General features: G+C 38.5%; 2 protein-coding genes across 2 annotated transcripts in view; both read right to left on the bottom strand.

The window, feature by feature from the left end:
• The window catches only part of GAN (gigaxonin), a 35,802-nt gene extending 35,591 nt beyond the window's left edge, over positions 1-211 (bottom strand). The window contains exon 1 of the mRNA XM_026058580.1: positions 1-211. This exon is cut by the window's left edge and continues 4 nt beyond it. Coding sequence (XP_025914365.1) covers positions 1-159 — 159 coding nt within the window. The 5' untranslated portion in view covers positions 160-211.
• A 2,959-nt stretch (positions 212-3,170) lies between these two features.
• On the bottom strand, positions 3,171-20,500 carry BCO1 (beta-carotene oxygenase 1). Its single transcript, XM_026059529.1, has 12 exons — positions 20,326-20,500; positions 17,279-17,407; positions 15,229-15,358; positions 13,907-14,054; positions 12,812-12,959; positions 11,546-11,766; positions 10,505-10,762; positions 9,081-9,183; positions 7,950-8,044; positions 5,579-5,690; positions 4,709-4,877; positions 3,171-3,271 (listed from the first exon to the last, which is right to left on the bottom strand). The coding sequence occupies exons 1-12, from the start codon at positions 20,387-20,389 to the stop codon at positions 3,268-3,270; spliced, it is 1,581 nt and encodes a 526-aa protein (XP_025915314.1). The 5' UTR covers positions 20,390-20,500; the 3' UTR covers positions 3,171-3,267.
• Between the last annotated feature and the right edge of the window lie 210 nt (positions 20,501-20,710).

Genomic DNA, 20,710 nt, shown 5'->3' with positions numbered 1-20,710 from the left:
GGGGCTGGCGGCCGCCAGGATGTTCTTCTGCACCGGGATCTCCTCGCCCTCCAGCACCAGGTGCGCGTCGCAGAAGCGGCTCTCCTCGCGGAAGGAGCTGAGCGCCCGCAGCAGCCGCGCCGGGTGCTGGGGGTCCGACACGGCGCTCTGCCCCGACATGCTGCCGCCCCGCTCCGCTCCGCTCCGCGCCGCTCAGCGCCCGCGCACCATGGCCGCCCGCCCGCCGCCCGCCGCTGACGTCATCTCCCCGCGCCGGGCGGGGCCGCGCCGCCCCGCCCCGGGGGAGGGGGCAGAGGGGGAGGGGGCAGAAGGGGGCGGGGCGGGGCGCGCGCGTGTCGGTGTCCGGGTCCGTGTCCGGGTCCGTGTCCGCGAGGGCGCGGTGCTGGGGGCGCTGGGCCGCTTCGGGGGTCCTTCGGGGCCCCCTTCCGTTCAGTGCTGCCTATCGAAAAAGCTGCTTTTCTTTCCCCCCCTGCCCCAGTGTGACCACTTAAACCATTTTTTTTCTTCTGGCCGTGAAGATGATAGACATTCGCATTAAAAATTTAAAAGCGAATGGGAACTACATAAAGTGAGATGCGTTTGCACAGTGCTAGCTGTCCCTGCCCGCTGGTAATACGCCCTTTTCAGGCAAAAAAGAATGTCCTTAGAAGGACTGTTCGCAAGGTTTTAGGCCATATATTTAACATACTTCAGTTGCGCATTAGGGGATGACTTGATGCCATCTGTTTCTTCTTTAATAGCATCCAATATTTAAGTAGTGAAACTGTGAATTTGCACCAACTGAAAGTGTTTTAACAACTGTCGCCTACTTCACCGTGGTTTCAGGCAGGAGGCGGCAGGGAGGAGCGCGCCACGGGCCCGCACCGAGCTACGAGTGGTCTGGCTTCGATTTCTCAGTTTGTGAAATACCCTGCTGCAACGGGAGATCACTGTTTTGCTTTCCACTGGGAGAACAGCATTTCCTGAGGGCCTGATGTGATATATCTGCGGTAGATAGCGTGCTTTTATTACTGGCACTTCCTTAAATCAGTGACGTCAGGCGTGACATTAAAAAATACATCTATTCGAAATGGGGAAAACTTAAAAACTGTATTCTGTGGTTCATCCTAATGCAGTTTGGTAGTGTCTCCAAATAGTTTTACCACTGGAAAAATTAGAATAAAGGTATTGGGGAATGTCGGCATGGGAAAGAGAAACAGATGGCTTTCGGAAGGCAACATGGTCGCTGCCGAACCGGACATCGTGCTATGCTGCTCTCCAGACGGAGATTTCCCTGGGGCGCCCGCACACGGYGGCCTCGGTAAGGGAAAACTCTGCCGCAAGTGCTTGCTTTAGCAGAAGGCGAATAGCCGCTTAAGGCAGTGTCTGGAGTTCACCCTTGCTTAGGTACTTTGCGGACTGGAGGGGGAGAGGGGCACCGGGAGGAGCATCGTGCTCCAGGTTTGTTGTGCYGCTTTGAACAAGTATTTTAGGAGAAACAGTGAATGCGTTTCACATCCTGGTACAATGCAGGGCATAAAACCAGGCTAACTCCTGYGAAACACCAGCAGCACGTGACTGGCGTAACACAACATACCCATTTAAAARTATTAGAAGGCCACTTCTGGCTGGGGTGTAATTATGCAGCACGGCGAATGCCCTCCTTCTGCGTAGGCACGGCAGAACGAGGAAGGGCAGAAGGGATCCAGAGCTCTCACTGAGCATCACGCAAGGGGAGAGCGCTCTGCATCTTGCACTGCTGGCAAAAGATGTATTCTGCCTGTTGTTATTAATACTTTGGTAATTGCATACTCAAGGGAGTAGTGGTTTAAGCTCTTGTGAAAGCTGTCATTGAGCAGCCTGGTTATTTAAAAAGAAAAACACTGGCTTGTTTCCGTGCTTCCTGCATGGATTATTATGTAGGAAAGCACAGCTGTATTTCTCTCTCTCTTTTTTTTGTTTTGGTTATTATTCTATATGTATATATATTTAGTAAATAGGTCAAATTAATTGATTCTGCTTCTGCTGTGTATGTGGGGCAATGAGACAAGGCAATGAGACAGATAATATCCACTTGGACAGAACAATAATTATTATGTTTTGTTATTTGCTCCATTTAATGGAACCTGTTGATAAAAAAAAAACACTGGTACCAACTAGAGGGCCATTTGTAACATCTTTGAAGTAATTATATGTATGCACACCTATGGCCTGATTCTGTTGCTCAACAATTTCCTGTTTTTTTACATTTATTGAAGCTACTTAGCCATACTATTTCTATTTGCAGTCAGTGCGTCTAGATTCTTTTCTGTGCCATTACAGTAACTCCACTGGTTTCACGGTGCTAATTTATGACTTTAATTGATGCAAAAGACAACTCAAACCCTTCTGTCCCTCAACATTCATTCATGGTGAAGGATGTCAGGGAAGCACAACAAATGACAGACTTGCTACCATCTGTCATGTTGCTACAGCAGAAAAAAACACAAGCCTTGCAGCCACTTGGCAAAACTTACAGGCATTCCTCACGGGTATTGTCAGCCTAGAAATGATACTGTGTGTTAGCATCTTCACCTTAAATGCTTCATCAGGCTGCTATTGCAACTGCTAAAAACATTCTCAAACAGATTTGTGATTAACCATACTTATGGTCTGAACCACATTGTTTCTGGTGCAGTAGGACCTGGATTGAATACTCAGATTGGCAAATCTAGATTTACATCACTGTGTTTTTTTTTCAGGCTGACGACAAACATCGTACTAATCACATCCTGTGTAACTTTGACCAAGTGAATATGGTGCACTTAGTTTGTTTTTTAAGTAAACTTTAAAAAATCATACCTCAAACAAGCTCTTATAATTTATTATTTTCTGCATTCTTTCTAAATGAATATAACATACTTCCTTTCTTAGATGTTAGATAACATATCTGATTTATTTTTATGATGGATGTTCCCATATTATGTAATTTCTGCCCAATGTGAATTAGCTCCTCAGAAGCCAAGTATCTTCTGTATCCAAACTCATGATCATCCAGAAACATAAAACAATGAATTCTACAGATGAAATTCTGGAGACAAACTCTTCATATTCTTTATACTTACAAACTGTAAAGACTTAAGCAGAGAAAGGGAGGTACAGTTGTTACAGTGCAAGCAAGAACTGTGGGAGATGTTGATTCAATTTCTGCTCTGCCATAAACATTTTACGCAATCATGAACAAGTCACCAAAGGCCAGATTCTCATCTGATGGGTAGATAGGAAATGACAATGATTTCATTCTGTTTCCTACCTGTAAAAAAAAGTGAGTAGCAGAGATGCTGTGATGATGGATATATTGAAGAGTTAAAGATACCCAAATCATGTGATGATACATACAGACCATATGAACTCTCAACATGGACAGATGTATAGCTAGTTTTCTTCAACAGTAAAAGTATCTAAAATAGGAAAATACAACTTAAAGAACAAAAACTGTCATTTAAAGCAAAATCCATGCCCCAAATCCCAAAACAGAAGTACACTCAGGGGCCATTCCTATACCAAAAACCAGACATAGTGTACCTGGTGTTAGAACTCTGGGTTGAAACATGCTTTTTAACTGTGAGTATGAGTGAGAAAGTTGTATACTTTTATTAGGAAGCATCTGTTACAGGCAGTGATAAACCTGCATCACAACTTGGATGCTCCTGAGCAGATAATAAGGAAAATGCCTAGACAGAACAACAGACTGTAGTTTTAGCTACTGAGTGGTTCAGATGAGGTCTAAATTAAGTCTTTCACTCTTTTACCTAAGCAATTTGTTGAACATGTGTATCTGGGTTATGCTAGAAATACACTCTTCTCATTCATATGCATATTGTTATTAACAAAGAGACAAAAAGACTATTAACAATATTAAGAAATATTACCTTTCTATTTATCTTTTAAATAGTGTAATCATCTAATTACTTTAAATGTCATATCAGATATTCTCCCCAAGTAAAACTGATTTAAATACAAACTGTTTATAACATTAGAATTGAATAATGCTAAAGTGCAATTGAATGCTACATAAAACCATATATTCTATTTCAAGTTATTTATTTTTGTCTTCATAAAAATGAAAAATTATACCATAAAACTATTAGCAAAGCAGATTTTTTAGGCTATAAATTGATGTAACACCTCAGTATAATACTCAACTTTGGTTATGGCAGAGTTTAAGAAATCAAGCACCAACAAAATGCATTGCCGTGAATTATTAGTATCATAGCAGATAGTTTACTTTGAGGTTTTCTGGCAGGGGAGAACTTTCACCAGGATCTGCAGTCTTGAAACAATCCAAAAAAATTACATGAGCTGCAGACAACATGACTCATGCCATATATCATATTATAAATACAGTACTCCATTTGCTCCAAAAAAGTATATTCTACTCAAATAAAAATTTTCATTTTACCTTTCTCTCCTATTCCCTGCTCCACAAATTGTATACAACATTAGTACTTTTTTAAATACTGATGATTCTTCTTTTGGAATAGTTATGTACCARTTGTGCATATTATTATTTGTAATAAAAGTTATTGCCATCTCTTATAAAATATTATATATAGTTATTTAAGAGATTATATATGGTAATTTCTTGTCAGAAGATAAGGTTGTCCTGAATGGTGAAAGGGATATTATTCCATATTCAGTAAAAAAGTTGTCTCAGTCTATGTGATAGGATAAATAAATAGCATTTTACTCAGTCTCAGTCTTCACATCTTTCTCAGGTATAAACCTTCCATGCAGGTCCAGATGCAAGTCTATATTTACTGTGGCTCGGCCCAATTCTTTGAACGTTTTCGCATCCAAGACAAGTAGGAAGGGTGCTTTGTTTGGATCAGACGTCACAATACAGGTCAAAATAATACCTGTGACATATAAAAGAAGAATTAGAAGGACATACTAGTTAAATCAAACAGAAAAGAGAACAATATCTGCAAACAAATCTTGTTTCCTAAGAGTTTTAGGATACAAACTCAAAGTGCCTACTAGATGAAGTCTAACAGAGTGCTAAAGAACTAATCAGTGGTTCTTTTCTGTGCCCTTTTCTGGTCTGTCTGCAGTTTATCAGGAAGGAGAGAAGCAAACAAACCCTGAAYGGTGTCCCTAGCAATCTTGTTGGGCAACTGCGTAGGGAAGCTTGGGGCACATCCCTTCAGMTGCCTGTCATTCACCATTGCAGGGAGTCACCCTAGAACAGCGGGACGGAGACGACAGGGATGCTTGCGGGGCTGCTTCACGTTCTGATCCGTAACAACACTGCCTTCCTAAAGCTCCAGCTGCTCTAACCCCTAGATAAACACCAGCCCCAAGTGGCTATCTGGAGAGTCCTGAGCAGGGCTGTTTTTATTGTTTATGGCTAGCTTGGGAGTTTACTCAAGCTGATTTTGGTCTACTGTTGCGTTGGTTTTCGTCTGCAGGAGTAAAATGGTTCGTGCTAGTTTTAAGCTCACTGTAGAAACATCAATCACTGAACCAACTTTCTTGTTATAACTGACAACAACAAAGCTTTTAAGATTTAATGTAAAAATTAAATGGAATGGGATGGAATGTTGTCTTTTTTTTTTACCATCATCCTCTTCTCTTGCATCAGGGCTGGGAACAAAAATGGGCTCAGATGGCCAGCAATGGTCTTCTCCCCATTGGAGCATTTCCTTTGTCTGGACATTAAATTTTACAGTCTAAATTATTATGACCAAAAAAAAAAAAAGTCAGTAAACCAGTTAGTGCTTTATTCCCAAGGTACAACAGGAACAGAGTGCTAGCATGGGGGATCCATGCTAGGAGTTAAGGAGCAACAAGGCATGTGACATCACACGGAGGAAACATCTGGAAAATGTTAAACTTTGGAATCACATTTAGTTGCTGCATAATCACAAAATCTTATTTTTATTTTGTAGAGACTGTTCTACTATAGACGTCTTAAAAGAGGCACTGATACCATTTTATTATATTATAATTGGACCTTTCATTTATGGACTTTAAGTATTTTAGAAATAGTAATAGATCATGAGAGAATCCTGCATCATGGGTAACGAATACCCTCACTATACAGAGGAAGAGTACAAGGCACAGAACGTTTAAGTGACTTGTCCCAAATCTCTGCAATTCTGTAGTAAAGCAGGGAACAGGATTTGAAACTTCCARTTTCTAATCCTGTGAATTATTTTCCTTTTGATGTTATCTCAGYGTCTATCAAGGCCTTGTATTGTTAAGTAGGGGATACACACCAGAGCAAAGGTCTTAACGGTGATGTGTAAAGACTAAACCAATGGGGCAAGAATTCCACACAGATACTGGTATTTAATGGAAGGAACTGAGTACAGATTTTGATCTCATTAATGGGCCAACTGCCTGACCAAACAAATTGCCACTGGGGAGGCATGGCATTTTCAGTTCAGTTCTGTTACAGCCTTCTCTCTGCCCATCCCAATGCAGTCCTATTCTTTTCTCCTTTGAACTTCTTTAATCAGAAGAAAACTTTCACACCAAAATGGAAGYATTCAAATTAATTTCAACCCATGGAAGAATTTGAATTTTCTCCTCTAACCAAGATGACAACCATTTCCCTGATAGCCTTTACCATCATACATGTTTGTTGCTGTGCTTGCATTCGCAAAGATCAACTGATGTGAAAAAAAAATCTTCTAATACCCATTTTGATTATATTTAAGTCAAGCAGGGATTATCTGTACTGGAAATCACAAGCTTGCAGATTTGCTTGAGCTATTGTCAGATATGCTGCAATAAGTTTTCTTGCATCATGCAGAAATCCAGCTTTATTTCATAATCAGTTGTGATAATTATATACGAGAACCAACAGTGAACTCAGTTTGCTCTGCCTTATAGTCACTTCTAATGGAACAATAATTATAAAGAGTGAGTTTGTCTCTACAACTCTCTTACCTTCAATTAATAATACTTTGCATCTTAATCTATTTGTACTCTAGGCTGTCTCCTGAAAAGTTGGCATCAYGCATACAAAAGTGATGCATTTGCTGTCCTCTAATCCACAACTAGTTCTCTAGCAAAAGATAACACTTTCTGAAAAATGAGATAGTTCTTTCTCAGTTAGGTTTCCTAAAGGAAAAAAAAACTTATTTAATACAGATATATGTCTGTCTAGTACTCCTGTTCCTTTCCCCTGTTCTTTCCTCGGTGGCTTTTGGCACATTAACAGAAGCTCAGCCCTGTTTAGCTGAGAAGTGGAGGTCTCGGAAACCATTGTGTTCCAACAGCTTTTGTGGAAAYATGAAGGTGGGTAAAGAAGCCTGAGTTTATTAGTACTTCTTGAAGGAAATGGTGCAACATGAGCGTACCCTTAGTAGAATTTAGACAATTCATGCTTCTCTTCATGTGAATGACCCAGCAATGGGAAAAGCTTTGACAGAAACTCAGTCACTATTGAATGCCAGAGAATCCAATTTCAAGACACTTCCATAAGAAAGCAGTCTTCATTTGTTCTGCTGCTTATGGAACTACATGTTTTTAACAGCTGATTATAATGTTCCAGGTTTTAAGCTAATAAAATGAAGAAAAATTGTTTTATACTGGTTGATAGTTTGACCCAGTGAGGCTGTTTAGTTTGGCCCAGTGAGGCTGTTTTTAGTCATACTAACATGTACGTCCAACTTTTCATCCCCCTGCTTTCAAGTGCTAAGTTGGTGAAGACAGTATTTAACTGCACTGTTGTCCTTTAGAAGCTTTAACTTGTTGTTTAAAAAAAAGGGTTTTGCTTCTAGTTCAGTTGTATTCAGAGGAGAACCAAGATTTAGTAGTTTCAGTTCTGGCCTCAGACCCACACGATCTTAATTTGCATGTATTACTGCAAATTAGGATATATTTTGGGCCGGACTGATAAAGCATGGTCTACTATAACTGCTTAAATTTGGTTTGTGTTCTATAAATACAGTTCCTGTCTTTATAAATGTTAATTATACCTTTGTAGGAACTGGACTCCACTGGACTTCTGTTGCAAAGACATATTTGTATTTCTTGCCATTATAGTCATAGTTGATGTGAGGCAGCTCTATCCCTGGGTAACATAAAACTCAAGACTTAGAAACACARGAAAAAAAAAGATTAACTGCATATTTACATATGACAATCTTCAGGAAATGTTGTCCTATGAAATACTTTGACAGCATTTAAAATAGGTGTTTCACAGATTTGGTATGTATTTCTAAAAAGCTGAAGATGGATATTAACACAGCACAATTAAGCTTGGGTTGTGACTTCAAAAAATGACAATATTTCATTCTTAGGGATTCGTTATACTAGAAATTATGAGTATTATATTTCATTTTTTCATACATACATGAGATTACTACTTCAAAAAAAAAGCTTAAAATCCACTTTCAAAGGCAATCTTTATAAAATACAGCACATAACTGAAGTTACTCTTTATAATAGGTAGATTTGCAAGCCATATTAATAGTTATAAGATCAAACTTGGGATCCTATACCAATATAAAACTGATGTAACTTCAGAAATTTCAACAATTTCACCTTTGATATATATCTGAGAGATGCATGCCTTGGACTTCATTCAGTCAAGACTACTAGTATGTTCAAAGTTCTGAGATGTTTTTTGGTAATCAGTATTTGCCTGACCTGTGAGATCCTTTGCAATTTGTCCTCCTTTTGACTTTGCAGGTCATCAGTAAGAACAGAGAGATCTCAACAATTTGCCCAGTTAAGATCTCTGTCTTCAACACGATGATATTTTAAACTTTTAAAATATAAATGTTTCTAGAACTGGTGTACCATTATCAATATCAGTATCAATAATTCATTTGTGCCCCAATTTATGACCTCGATTTCTGCATTCTGCCTGTGAAACATTCCTGAACTACTCTGCAGATGCAGGGTCTTATATTACTGGATAGACTCAATGGAGGCGGGTAAGGAAGAGGAGAAAGACATTGTCAATATCTACACAAAACATATTATTTAAAAGTTTCATTTCTTTTAGTTTTAAAAAGATCTTACATATGCAAACAGCTAGAAAGTATTAGAGTGCACCTATGTGTAAGAGGATATATTTGAGATTTGTTTAATGAATGTCTCACCTTCACATAATATTTCAGGTTGGCAATAGATGCTGCCATCTTTTTCTTTTACAGCAGTTGCAGTACATGGAAGTGTGACTAAATTAGAACCTACTTCTGCATCCTGAAAAAGACATATGCTGTAAATCTAATGTGTTTCCAAGAATATGCTTCTAATTTAGATTTTTCATGAGGTTTGATATTAATATATACATTTTTGGGATTAAACAAATAATCCAGCTTCAAGAAGTTGCTTYTTAATGGCATTTATGCTGTAACATTAGACTGTGACCATTTCATTAGAACTCTTGTTATATTCATATGATTTTAACAGAGCATAGCTTAACCATTTTGAATCACAGTGAGCCTTTAGAAAGACTTATGTGGACATGGCTAAAAAACACAATAAATGGATTACACAGTTTGTGAATTTAATTTATGAAGATGGGTTTAAAGGAGTCGAGTCAGATATCAAATTCCCACTAAAAGTCATCAGAAGTTACGTGTTTGCACCTGCTATAGATCAAGTGCAAAAATAGGTGTTATGCATTCCTGTTTTTAATTTGCTGATAGTTCACTCTAGTAATATTCTAAGTAAGCACAATATGAGGTAGACAGTGTATGTAATAAAGTGATGCTATTTTACATTATAAAATGAGTAAACACCAATATTTATTTTAAAGAACAGCTACATTCATAGCTTGAATAGTACTTTCTCAGTACGCTGTTGCTGAACTCTTAAGATTGCAGTGTAGGCTGGATATTTGGTGTGATCCAACACATTGTCTGTCATTGCTACATGATTGTTTTTGAGACATTAACAAAAGCAAGATTCTAGGACATAGTCAGAAAAAGTATCATCCATTCCAAATGCATCAGGCAGAAACTTGCCGAAGTTGCTGGGCAGTATAAAATTTTCCCTACAAACAATGATGTAAAGCAATGTTTTAAATTAAATTGAAAGATAAGATCTTTCCTCTTGCTGGTAAATCTCACACTTAAATGAAATCTTCTAATATTGATAAAACTATTGCAACAGTTGGGAGTGTGAGTACATTTTATATAGGTTTCCAGTAAAATGGAAGAGACTGATTATTCAAAACCTCATGCATGCCTTGCCAATCAACATCCAAGCTGATATATCTGCTCATATTTGATAGCATTTTACAAATAATCCCACTGACAAGAAAATTATGTATGCTAAATAGCCCTGTCTCCATTATGGAAGATATCAGAATCTAGATCCACGTAACTCTATGTCCAACTGCTCATTGCCATTTCTCACACAAAGCAAACAAAACTCCTACATACTTCATGAACATGTTATTTCAAAGAATCAGAAATTTGCACACAAGGGCTGGCAACTAATAATTCACCCATTACTCACATTAATGTATTTTAAATTACTGATCAAAGAGCAGATAAAAAAGCCATTTTCTTTCTACCTTGTCATACTGCAGAGGAACAACAAATCGCTTGCAGATTGGCGTGGAGGTAAGCTTGGTGTTTTCTTCAAAGTCTTTATTTAAGTTTTTTAAATAGAACATATCATACAGGCTATTGTCTGCATAGGCAATAATATCAAAAATAATGTGGCCATCTTCTTCATAAGCATTAACATGGTGAAAAAGCACCATGGCATCAGTATAAAACTTGGTGGATACATCTTTTTTGGTCTTCCTGTCCACAAAGTGAAACCAAGTCTGAAAGATAGCAAAAAAATTATTGTTTAAAACCATTCACGATCAGCAAATAGTTATTTAGTAGAACTTTTATTCTACTAAATGTCATCTATGATCTAGTGCATTGTTTGTTTCTACTGAAGCTTGTTAAGAATTCAGGATTTGCTGCTGAGACAAGAGATACTAACTTAAAGACCAAAAAATGCAGGAGTAAAATGAGCTTAAAGCACATCTGCACCTTCTTGTGTTTGGGCTAGTCTGAGGATTGAAGTTTTCCAGTAAAACCTGGAAAATCCACAGCCTGTTTTTAAGTTGCATCATTCTGCCTCGGGCCAGAGCCTTTGTCATGCTCTCTGCTGGCGCCCTCTGCCCCAACATGCCCCGTGTATTGATGGCCATAGCATGTGGAAATAAGGCCCTCAGAAAACAGTTTTCTTCTTCAGTTTCCACAATGAAAGACTATCCTTTTGTTGGCTCCAGGGATTTCCACCAACCTGGCTCTTCTATCTGATACCACGGATCTAGAGCAGATCTCATCCACACTATTTTCTGTCCTGGCCAGATAATGCCAAAGAACATCATCTTTCTCAAACACTTCAGAATCAGGCATTTATTTGTGAAATTTCTGGATATGGGGGATAGTATTCAAAAACATACGACTTCTGAAAAAAATGTACTGCATGAAAGTCAGGGATTGAAGAAAAAAGAGTGATTACTGAAATTAATGAACCGGATGAAAGACAGAACAGCGTGGAAGGGTTTATTGGCCTGGCTGACTCCATTGCTCAGCATTAGAAAAAGTACCTTATCTTCCTTATGATAGGCAAGGCAGGAAGCCCAGTTCACACCTCGGATATAAGCAGTTGCCATTTTGACAATATCTAGTTTGAACGGCTGCTCTATGAAGACAATATAATTTTCTGTGATTCCGAAGCTGTGGTAGTAACTTGGCTGGAGAAGAGAGCGAGAAGGAATGGAGCACACCACTTCCAGGTGTTTAAAGCAAGATTTCTTCTTTTCTTTTTCTGAAAATAAATAATAAAAATAAAGTATTTATACTAAATTCCAAGCAAGTGGTTGTGTTGGGGTTACTCCCACGTATGGAGGACATTCCTCTCAGTTGTCTTTACATTTTCCCATTAAGAACATGGCTCTTTCCCTCCTGCAGAATTAGCAGGGAAGTTTGTATCTGARTGAAGCCCCCCGGTAAGATCACAATGCCATACACTGTTAGACAGAGACCCCATGCCTCAGTATTTGATTCCATTGGCTACTGTCTTCAGAAGTTCCAGCACAGAGGAGAAGGTTGTTCAATTAAATTGGCAGCTTTACAAGGGGGTTCAAATGGCAGCCCCATGGCTGTGAACTTATTGTTAAGAGATGTCCCTATATGATCTCTGTTGACTTTCTTTCAGCCCCAGATAGAAAGGCTTAATGATGAACGTATCTTTCAACTATGGAAGGCCTCTTGATCATTCAGGCAAGAGGACAGACATCATATTAGCAGCTGGTGTTAAACAAAGAAAGTAAAAGGACTGTGTTGTGGGGAAAAGAGCAAGTGACTTGCTGTGTGAAAAAAATGACAGTATTTCAGCAAGGCCTAGCATAGGCCAGGTTAGTGAGGAATGAACTCTAAATCAGGTATTATTAGGTGTTATGCTTCCCTATAATTGCAGTATCAGCATTTTAAAAGCACTTTCATTTATAAAGAAAAAATAAAATTTACAACCTCAAATTACAAGACACTGCCAGATAGATAAAATTGTTTCTGTTCATCCTCCATCTACACATCACAATACCGGGTGGAAGGCTACAAATGGAGACAAATTCTTCTAAAAGCAATGTTCTTCCTAATGAAATACCCTGCTTATGTAGTACTTAATAGGAACCTTTCTAATAGCAAATGCCCAGACAAGCTAAGCAGTTAAGTTCATTAAGTTCACACTAAGTTAACACTAAGAAAATAAACACAATTGGTTTTTAGAAGAATTGTATCACAGCCCCTTAACCTCAGAAGAAAAGAAATTGCTAACAGGTTTTTAAGAAATACTGACAGAAGCCATGTCTTACCTGGCACAGACGAAGGAATCTTAAATAGAATGTATTTTGTCTTCCCTTTATCAACTATGGAAGTACCCATGTTGAGAACATTTCCATCACTGTCATAGTGCGGGTGAGAAGTTGCCACATTTACAGCTACATATTTGCTATAGTCAACCTGGCAAATGACACAACAGGAGATATTAGAGATATCTAAGTAAGAATATGGAACACCACAGCTAACACTATGCAGTCCACTAGCTTTTTAGTGCTGGTTGGCCTTCTGTTGGTGCCCCAAATTCAAAAAGGCTTTTAGTTTAAACATTTAAGTCAAATGACTTAAGCAGGTACTCAGATGATTTCCTAATTTAAGGCTAGAACAAGTTACGGAATCTGAATTACATTCATCTCTCCCTTGCAGCTCTGTAACGCAACAGAAGGATTGGTTAAAGAAGTTACTCTGCAAATGCCCATTTTATCTTGAATGCAATTTATTCAACAGGGCTCTGAGCCTAGCAATTTTCTAGAACAAAAAGATTTCTATTCTCTTTACAGCTTGGAAATTTTACTCAAATTGTACTTCTTGCCAGAAAAAAAAAAACTCCAATGCATATTGTAATATGTCAAGATTTGCTTTTAATAATTAAGTAATATCTTGCATAAGGTACTTAAAAAGTAGTGATATAATTGACCTATGGAATTTATTGTTAATTATGTAAATCAATTGGTTTGTTATAAAGATAACTACAGGAGCATAAAAATGGGAACAGTCCAAAATAATCAGATGTCTGTCATAAGCATGAGATATGGCATTGTGCCTGCAGCCTTGTGAGATTATGTACAAATGAAATTGCCAAAAGCCCAGCTTTTCCCTCACCTGCCGGGGATTTATACTTTGAACAGTGTAAAGTACTTGTGCACTCATAAGTTCTTAAAAGATCTGGTATCTCTACTATCTCACTGTACCATGATTTCAAAAAAGTTTACTATGTCAGTAACGAAATAGTAGAAGAAGAAAAGTATCTTTCTGATTTTGTGTCCTGCCGATGTTAAAGAAGCCTTATGAGTCAGCCTGAAATTGTATTCATTAGCAGATAAGGAACCATGACAGACAGTCATTTATACCTTCTCTAGTGTCTCCAGAGTCTGCGGATTAATTTTCCTAATGAAGTTAGTCTCAGTGGTAGCGTAAAAATCATCTCCAGCTTTCATAATGTTGATCAGGCAGTTGTCTGTGAACTCAGGAATGGTGTGAGACAAGTAACAGAAGGCCCTGTACAAAGGCAAGTTTCATATTGGTTCATTAGTCCTTGGGAGAAGCAGAAGTTTTACTGGTTTGTACCCTGCACAAAGCAGCAGTCCCCATGGGCAGYGTGGGCTGGGCACAGTGGCAGGGTGAGGAAGCTGGGTTCGGCACTCCCCCGCTGAGGCCTCTTCTGGCCCCTCTTACCCTTCCCCGTGGAAAGGGCTGGGATGGAGGTGATGGACTTCTTGAGCGCCCTTAGCCTGCGCTAGGATTGAGGTCATGCATGTGGCTGCTTTTCCATGCACAAATGGGCAGCCACATCCAGTCCTGCTGTCAGCTGTGAGATATTTAACAAGGATGGGCTAATTACACACTCATATGTGTGCAAGCATTTTGAGAACTGGCCTAACAGTTTCTACCTAAAAGCTGGTAGGTTTTTCAGAGATGCTTTCACAATGGATTCATATACTGCCTTATGGTGTATTTTTGTTCCTAGTGTTATTCCTTATCACAATTATGATTTTATATGATTTTTCATACATACACTCCRATCATTTCTAAAGGTATGAAAGGAACTATTGCAATGACACCAAGTGGTTCTGATTTTGAACATAAGATTACTTCAGGTACCTATGGGTGCAGTCCTTCAAAGCACTGCACGTGTCTACAGAAACAACTAAGATTTTTCATCACTTTCTTTTTTTGGTAAAAATGGACTTGAAAAGAATAAGAAATTTCTTTGATTTTTTTTTTCAGTTATGGATGATTTTCTTCCTTTTGCTGAGTAAACTTTGCACTAATTCCTTCCCTATCTCTTCATCTTTTCCTTCCTTTCTTACTCCTTYTCTCCTTCAAAAGTTTTGTATTTATAAAATTTTGTGAAACACTTAAAAAGGAAAATATTTGCTTTTCCAAAATTACAACAAAATTTACTTGCAATACTGAATAAAACAGACAAAATTATTGATAAAATGAATTTAAAATATTTGTCTTAGAATAACCTATAGAATGCATAGTGCTGTCTGAGATTCAGAGAGATAAGATATCTCCTGGCCTCATATTGATGATATTGCCATTTGGCAATTGAAAGTTTACAATACAAATTTAATATTTGTAAATAAGTSCAGAGCATAAACTGAAAGACATCTGTGTTGGAGAGAGAAGTAGATAGCAGAATCTTGTTGGAAAAAGCATTGCTTACTTGGCAAATATGTTTTTGCATGGATCTGGGTAAGCCATAGTTCCAAATTCAGACACCACGATTCTGTTTGCTTCTACATTGCATTTGTATGAATCACTTCGCAGATATTTACTTCTGTAGTAAACTTCACCTGACAAAGGCCAAACAGGTTTCAGTCACATTTCACACTGAGTTCTTCAGAACATTAGCACAGACAAAGTCAGAGAAGGAATTTCTCCACTGGATGTCCTTCAGCTAAGAAAAGGCTGCAATAAAACAAACTCTGCTGTGTCCCTGAATCCCTGTTTTGTAAGGCTTCTTCAGCCCTGGGACCCAGAACTGTGCTTGTGGCTGCTGAGACAGATAAGCCAGTACTTCAGTTTGTCTAGCTTCCCTGATTCCCAACAAATTTGGACAATACTGTGGAACTGGTGAGAGAAAAGCAAGGATTTAAACTCTTCTAGTAAACCAAAACAATCTGTGCTAAAATGATTAATTATATATCTATGTGTGGGCAGTGGTAAATATCCTGTATTGGCAAAATTTAGTCTTGCTGTTTTTTAAGAGTAGCAATTTTTTGAAGGTTAGTCTATGTTAACCCACTTAATGGACTTCTACATTTGAACTAACTGAGCTCTGTTTGGTTTAAGGAAGTAAAATATACTGCCAGTTTAGAAAACAAAATGACTGGTCATTTCTTTATAGGTTATTTTTTTAAGGACATAGAGCTGGACAGGCAAGTACTTCCTGCAGCTTCATTAAATGCCTCCTACCACAGAAATGGAAACTAATAGATAAACACTAGTAATGGAGGATGGCAGGAGTAAAACACAGTTCTTGTATGCACAGTGTCTATACAGGTATACACTTTTTGCAACAAGAATCACAATGTAAAACATCCTGCCTCACACTGTAAAACAGATGAAAGACAAAAAATGTTTTAACTGAAAAATTTACAGAAAATGATATTGTTTTGGATAGAGGAGATGTGTGTTTTCCCTCCATGAGGATGTCAAGTAGGAGGACTGCTTGTAAGGGTGTTATGAATACGTAAGTGAGGCTTGATTTGTGAAGTGACACAGTGGCCTAGTTTCTCTCCTGGCAGTTGTTATAGCTACAGCCAAATCCCAGAAGAGGAATGCTAGTCTTCCCTGAAACTAGGTTGTTCATCCACAGCAGAAAAACCTCTGTACATTAGGGTACTTTTGGCTGATGTGGTTTGAAACAATGGAGGTTCTCCTGCTCTGGGTGCAAGGCAAAGGCTGCCCTGCTGTGACTGCTCAGAGCTGGTTGAAGGCTGTTCTGCAATTCAGACAGTATTGAACTGTGGCACTCCAGGGAAAAGGACAACATAATATATCTTGGATAACAGCACTGGAGAGGTGCTTCTTTTGCTAGTGAGAGCAATGTGTGAGCGGATGTTTAGAGACACTTTCCCCAAAGCCAGTTACTCCCTCACACGCTCCACTGTGCAGATGAGAGGCAGGAATTGGCTGTTAGACACAGTGCACTGCTGGAGCAGCAAATCTTACCCTCATTTAGCATAGGCAGTGAGCTGTGGTCTTGCTTGCGTGACGTGCTTGCATGACCTGAAGCTGGCCTTAAAACAAGTAATTGCTTCAGAAAGGATTACTCTCACATCACGGTCTGGCCCAGTGAACCATCGCAGCACTTTCTATACCATCTCCTTTCATGATGGGAGAGAAAAGCTGTAGCTGGAAGACAGGGATATGTCTGAGAGATCCTGATATCCAGCAGCTGCCCTTCTCTAATGGTCACTTGGAGTGACTGGACATCTAAGGCAAATTAGAGCAGCTCCAGAATCTGGTGACATCGGAAGTTCATTTACAGCCCCTTTTGGACATTCCTCTTCTGAGGTGTGCACAGTCCTTCCCTCTCAGAAAGAAGTTATACGAAAATGCTTGCCTGTCTGGACTGGCAATTGTGGCAGACTAATCAGCCAAATAGAGCCTACATGTCCTATTTTTTGAGCTGAAAACATTTTAATGATAATAAAACTCAGATCAGAATTAGCAACATGAGACACCAAGACTTACAACTTACAACTTACCATTTTTAAATGTAAAGCTATGCAGCAGAGCCAAGCCATCAAACCAGTGGTTATACTTAGTGTCCCCTATTGTGTGCATCCCTGGGCCATTTCGGAGAAGTATCCCTTGCAACCAAGTAGGCAACTCACCTATAAACAAAAAGGACATATCAGTATCCATTCATTTAGGTGATGAGCGTGCTATAGGACAATTTTCCAAAGGGCACAGACTTCATATAGGCAGACAGATTATGGGTGTAAGTCAAGAATTTTAAGAGCATATAGTGATATTGGAGTTTTGGCTAACTAAAATATGACCAGCTCAAAAACAAGGCACTAGTAATATTCTGCACCAAGAATATGAGATTGCTGGAACGTAATTTGCTAAATATCAGGAAGTAAATAGAGCTGGACCTTTCTTTCTTGAACTCAGATTTTAAAGTAATCCATTTAAATCCTTTTACTCCTACCAGGAAAAGCTGGGGCTTATCAGAAATAAACATATTTTATAGGTTATATGACTTGCATTGGCCTTCAATATATCAATTTAAACTTCAGGCTAAATGAATTCCAGTAACAATTTCATTAATTAAATTACACAACATAATGTAGTGTCATTTCAGCAGTGCTTTTGTGACACTAATCTTATTGCTGGTGTTTCAAACAGAAATAAAGGATAGAAATATTATACTGAAAATATTTAAGTCCTGTCAAGGTTTGAATACAAAATGTTCCTCATCAAATTTCAGCAAAAAATAAATTAAGCTACCATTTGACACACACAATAACAAAATTCAAAAAATGTCATTAGGCTTGCAAAGCTGAGAAAATCACATACTGAACAAATTTTGCCTGTTTATATGCCTTAAAATACAAGTGTTTYACTTCTTGTCACTTCCCTTTCTACAGTTTTCTGTTATTTGGAAATAGAATACTGTAGTCTCTGCTGTTTCTCCAATACTATGGGTAACTGCAATGTAGTGAGTGTGGTCTTTTGTGCTCCTACCAATGCTATTTATGACCGTAAATCCGTGCAACAAACATGAACTGCTGGTCATGTCCCAGCAAACCTTTATGTCTGTGCTATTGCTGAGTTTGGGCTGACTGCACGTGGTCTTGCTGCAACCATTCTTTCCTATCACTCAGCAAAAACGTAATACTGCTGCTGTATTTGAGGTCTTGTACACAGGCAGGATTTGAACCCAGTAAAACTATCCTCTGCTTAGGGGCACATCATTCAAAAAAACCCAGATATTTCTGCAATTCAAAGAACATCTTGCAGGACCTGGGGCTAAAAATTGCATGGAGATTATTTCTCTATATCAGAATAAAGATGCTCAAGAAGTTCCAGGACAGGCCAACAAAACAATTCACTGGGAGAGATAAACAGGGAAGAAAGTCCCCCTGTGCATAAGAGACTTGGTGCAGCTTCTGAAACTTCTGGTGTAATCTAGTGTAATTTTTGGCATAAAAAAAAAAAAGCAGGATAAAAAGCATGGTGCAAAGGGGCATCTAGTAAGGGTTTCAGATGAAAATTAATCTCAGTGGCAATCGAGGACTTAAGAACTCGTGTAAATCACACTAGGTACCGATCAGCATCCTAAAGCACCTAAATAGCTTTAAAAGTCTAGACCTAGTATCTTTTGCTTTAGACTTTTACATAAAGTAGCAATAATGATACTTTTCTGTACTGTGTGAGGTCACAAAAGTGACACAGCAAAATCTCTAAATATTTGGAAGATTATTAGCTGCCATAGCAATGGAGTTGTCTCATACAATCACATGGATGTACAAGGTTTAGGAAAGCAAGGGTTAAATTATGGCCAACGTCAGTAGTATGGGGTCATATWTACAGCATACATATTGAATAACAAACCAGACAAAATACTGGCGGAGCCCAGAGCTAGCTAAATATTTAAAGAGGTCAAGCTTCCCCTTAGTTTTCAAAATTGGYAAATGGTGAATCGTCATTAGGGATGAAAGCGTTCTTTGTAAAATTTATTTTAATTTCTGAAATATGCAGTCTTTACTGGAATAAACCATTCTTCTATACAGATCAGATATGATAAATGGTTTTGGTTGAAAATAATTCCAAATGTTACAGTAGTAAGTTTTCACCTGGAGTGAAAAATTTTAGAAAGGCATAAAAATACCCCAAATTAAAAAAAAAAAGCATTTCATCTGACTTGAAACAAAATCTTTTCAAAATCAGCCACTAAACTGAACAGCAACAACAAAGTCACACAAGTTGTAATTGTTGTCTTTCTAGTCTCCTACTTGGGAAGTGACTTTAAAATTGATATTGATGCCTGCTATTTCTTGGTCCATATATCACAAAGAATGCAGCATGTATTTATTCTCAACTAAATAGGGGTTCTCAATAAGAAATCTCTTCTGTAACTGTTTTTCTGGCAACTTGTCTTAAAAAAATACTCTTTGCCTCCCCCTTCTGTAGGATAAAAAAGCAATAAAAATAGTAAGCAATGTAATGAAGAATGCATCCCTAGAAGGGGCACTTTAAACTATCTCCCTGGAGGATACTCTGCATTTTTTACGGGATTACCTTCTGAACTGTCTTTTTAACAGAACACTGAGGCATCAGTTACTGCTGCTTTTCTGTTTAGATTTACTATTGCTAAAGAGTTCCAGTTTTGCCGATCCTCTCCAAGAAGCAAGGAAGAATGTGCTCAGCTGAAAGAGCAAACAGAGAGAGGGTAGTGAAGGGTTACAGAAAGGAGAAACCGAAACTCTGAACAGAGATTGGGGGAGGAGATGTCACCAGATTAAATCCCTAGATTTCACGTCCCTCGCCACCAACTTCAGTGAATCCTTTTCAAACAGACTTTCTGGAAAAGTACACAGAAATTCCCATAAAGTGAGAAAAGTCCCACAGTTAGGGGCACAAATAAGATCAGAGAGCTCAATCCTTTAAACAAAATTCACTTATGTTTTTCACTTTCTCAGCTTCCCTTTTCAGTGTTGCTTTGAGTGAAAGTGTGTTTCAATATTTACACATTTGAAAACACCAAAGTAATAACATGTATTAGAACAGGTTTGCTTTCACTTACCTTGCACCTCAGCTTTTATGGGCTCTGGATGTTCTTCTTTATTTCTACCAAATATTACATCCATTGCTCATGTAATTAAAATTTTTCCGTGTCCCCTGCCCAGCTGTTCCTGCTGTCGTAGTGGTCCCCTCCTGCCTGGGCTAAGAACAGCTCTTTCCTGTTATATATAAGGATGAGGTCAAAGTGCACTTCTAGCTAGTGGCTCGTGGCTTATAGATTGACAATTTATAATAGCCGATCTTTAATCCCTAACACACACACTATAATTCTTGCACTTTCTCATTAAAATTAACTCTTTCACTGTTTCAAAGGAAGAGTAAGAAAAATGTAACTCAGTTGCCTTTTTGCTCAAAATAAGCCTATTTCAAACAGTCACACACACCCA

The sequence above is a fragment of the Apteryx rowi genome, unplaced genomic scaffold (assembly GCF_003343035.1).
Source record: "Apteryx rowi isolate R43461 unplaced genomic scaffold, aptRow1 scaffold_1, whole genome shotgun sequence".
NCBI lineage: Eukaryota > Metazoa > Chordata > Aves > Apterygiformes > Apterygidae > Apteryx > Apteryx rowi.
The sequence above is the reverse complement of the archived record's forward strand: the minus strand, read 5'-3'. Positions and strand labels throughout refer to the sequence as shown.

What these genes read in the sequence shown, in the direction of transcription:
- BCO1 (XM_026059529.1), bottom strand. Translation starts at nt 20,389, where the DNA reads ATGGATGTAATATTTGGTAGAAATAAAGAAGAACATCCAGAGCCCATA. An exon ending in CCTATCATAAGGAAGATAAG is followed by an intron (nt 10,763 to 11,545) that starts GTACTTTTTCTA and finishes GCTATCTTTCAG; the next exon opens with ACTTGGTTTCACTTTGTGGA. An exon ending in ACCTGAAATATTATGTGAAG is followed by an intron (nt 8,045 to 9,080) that starts GTGAGACATTCA and finishes TATGTTACCCAG; the next exon opens with GGATAGAGCTGCCTCACATC.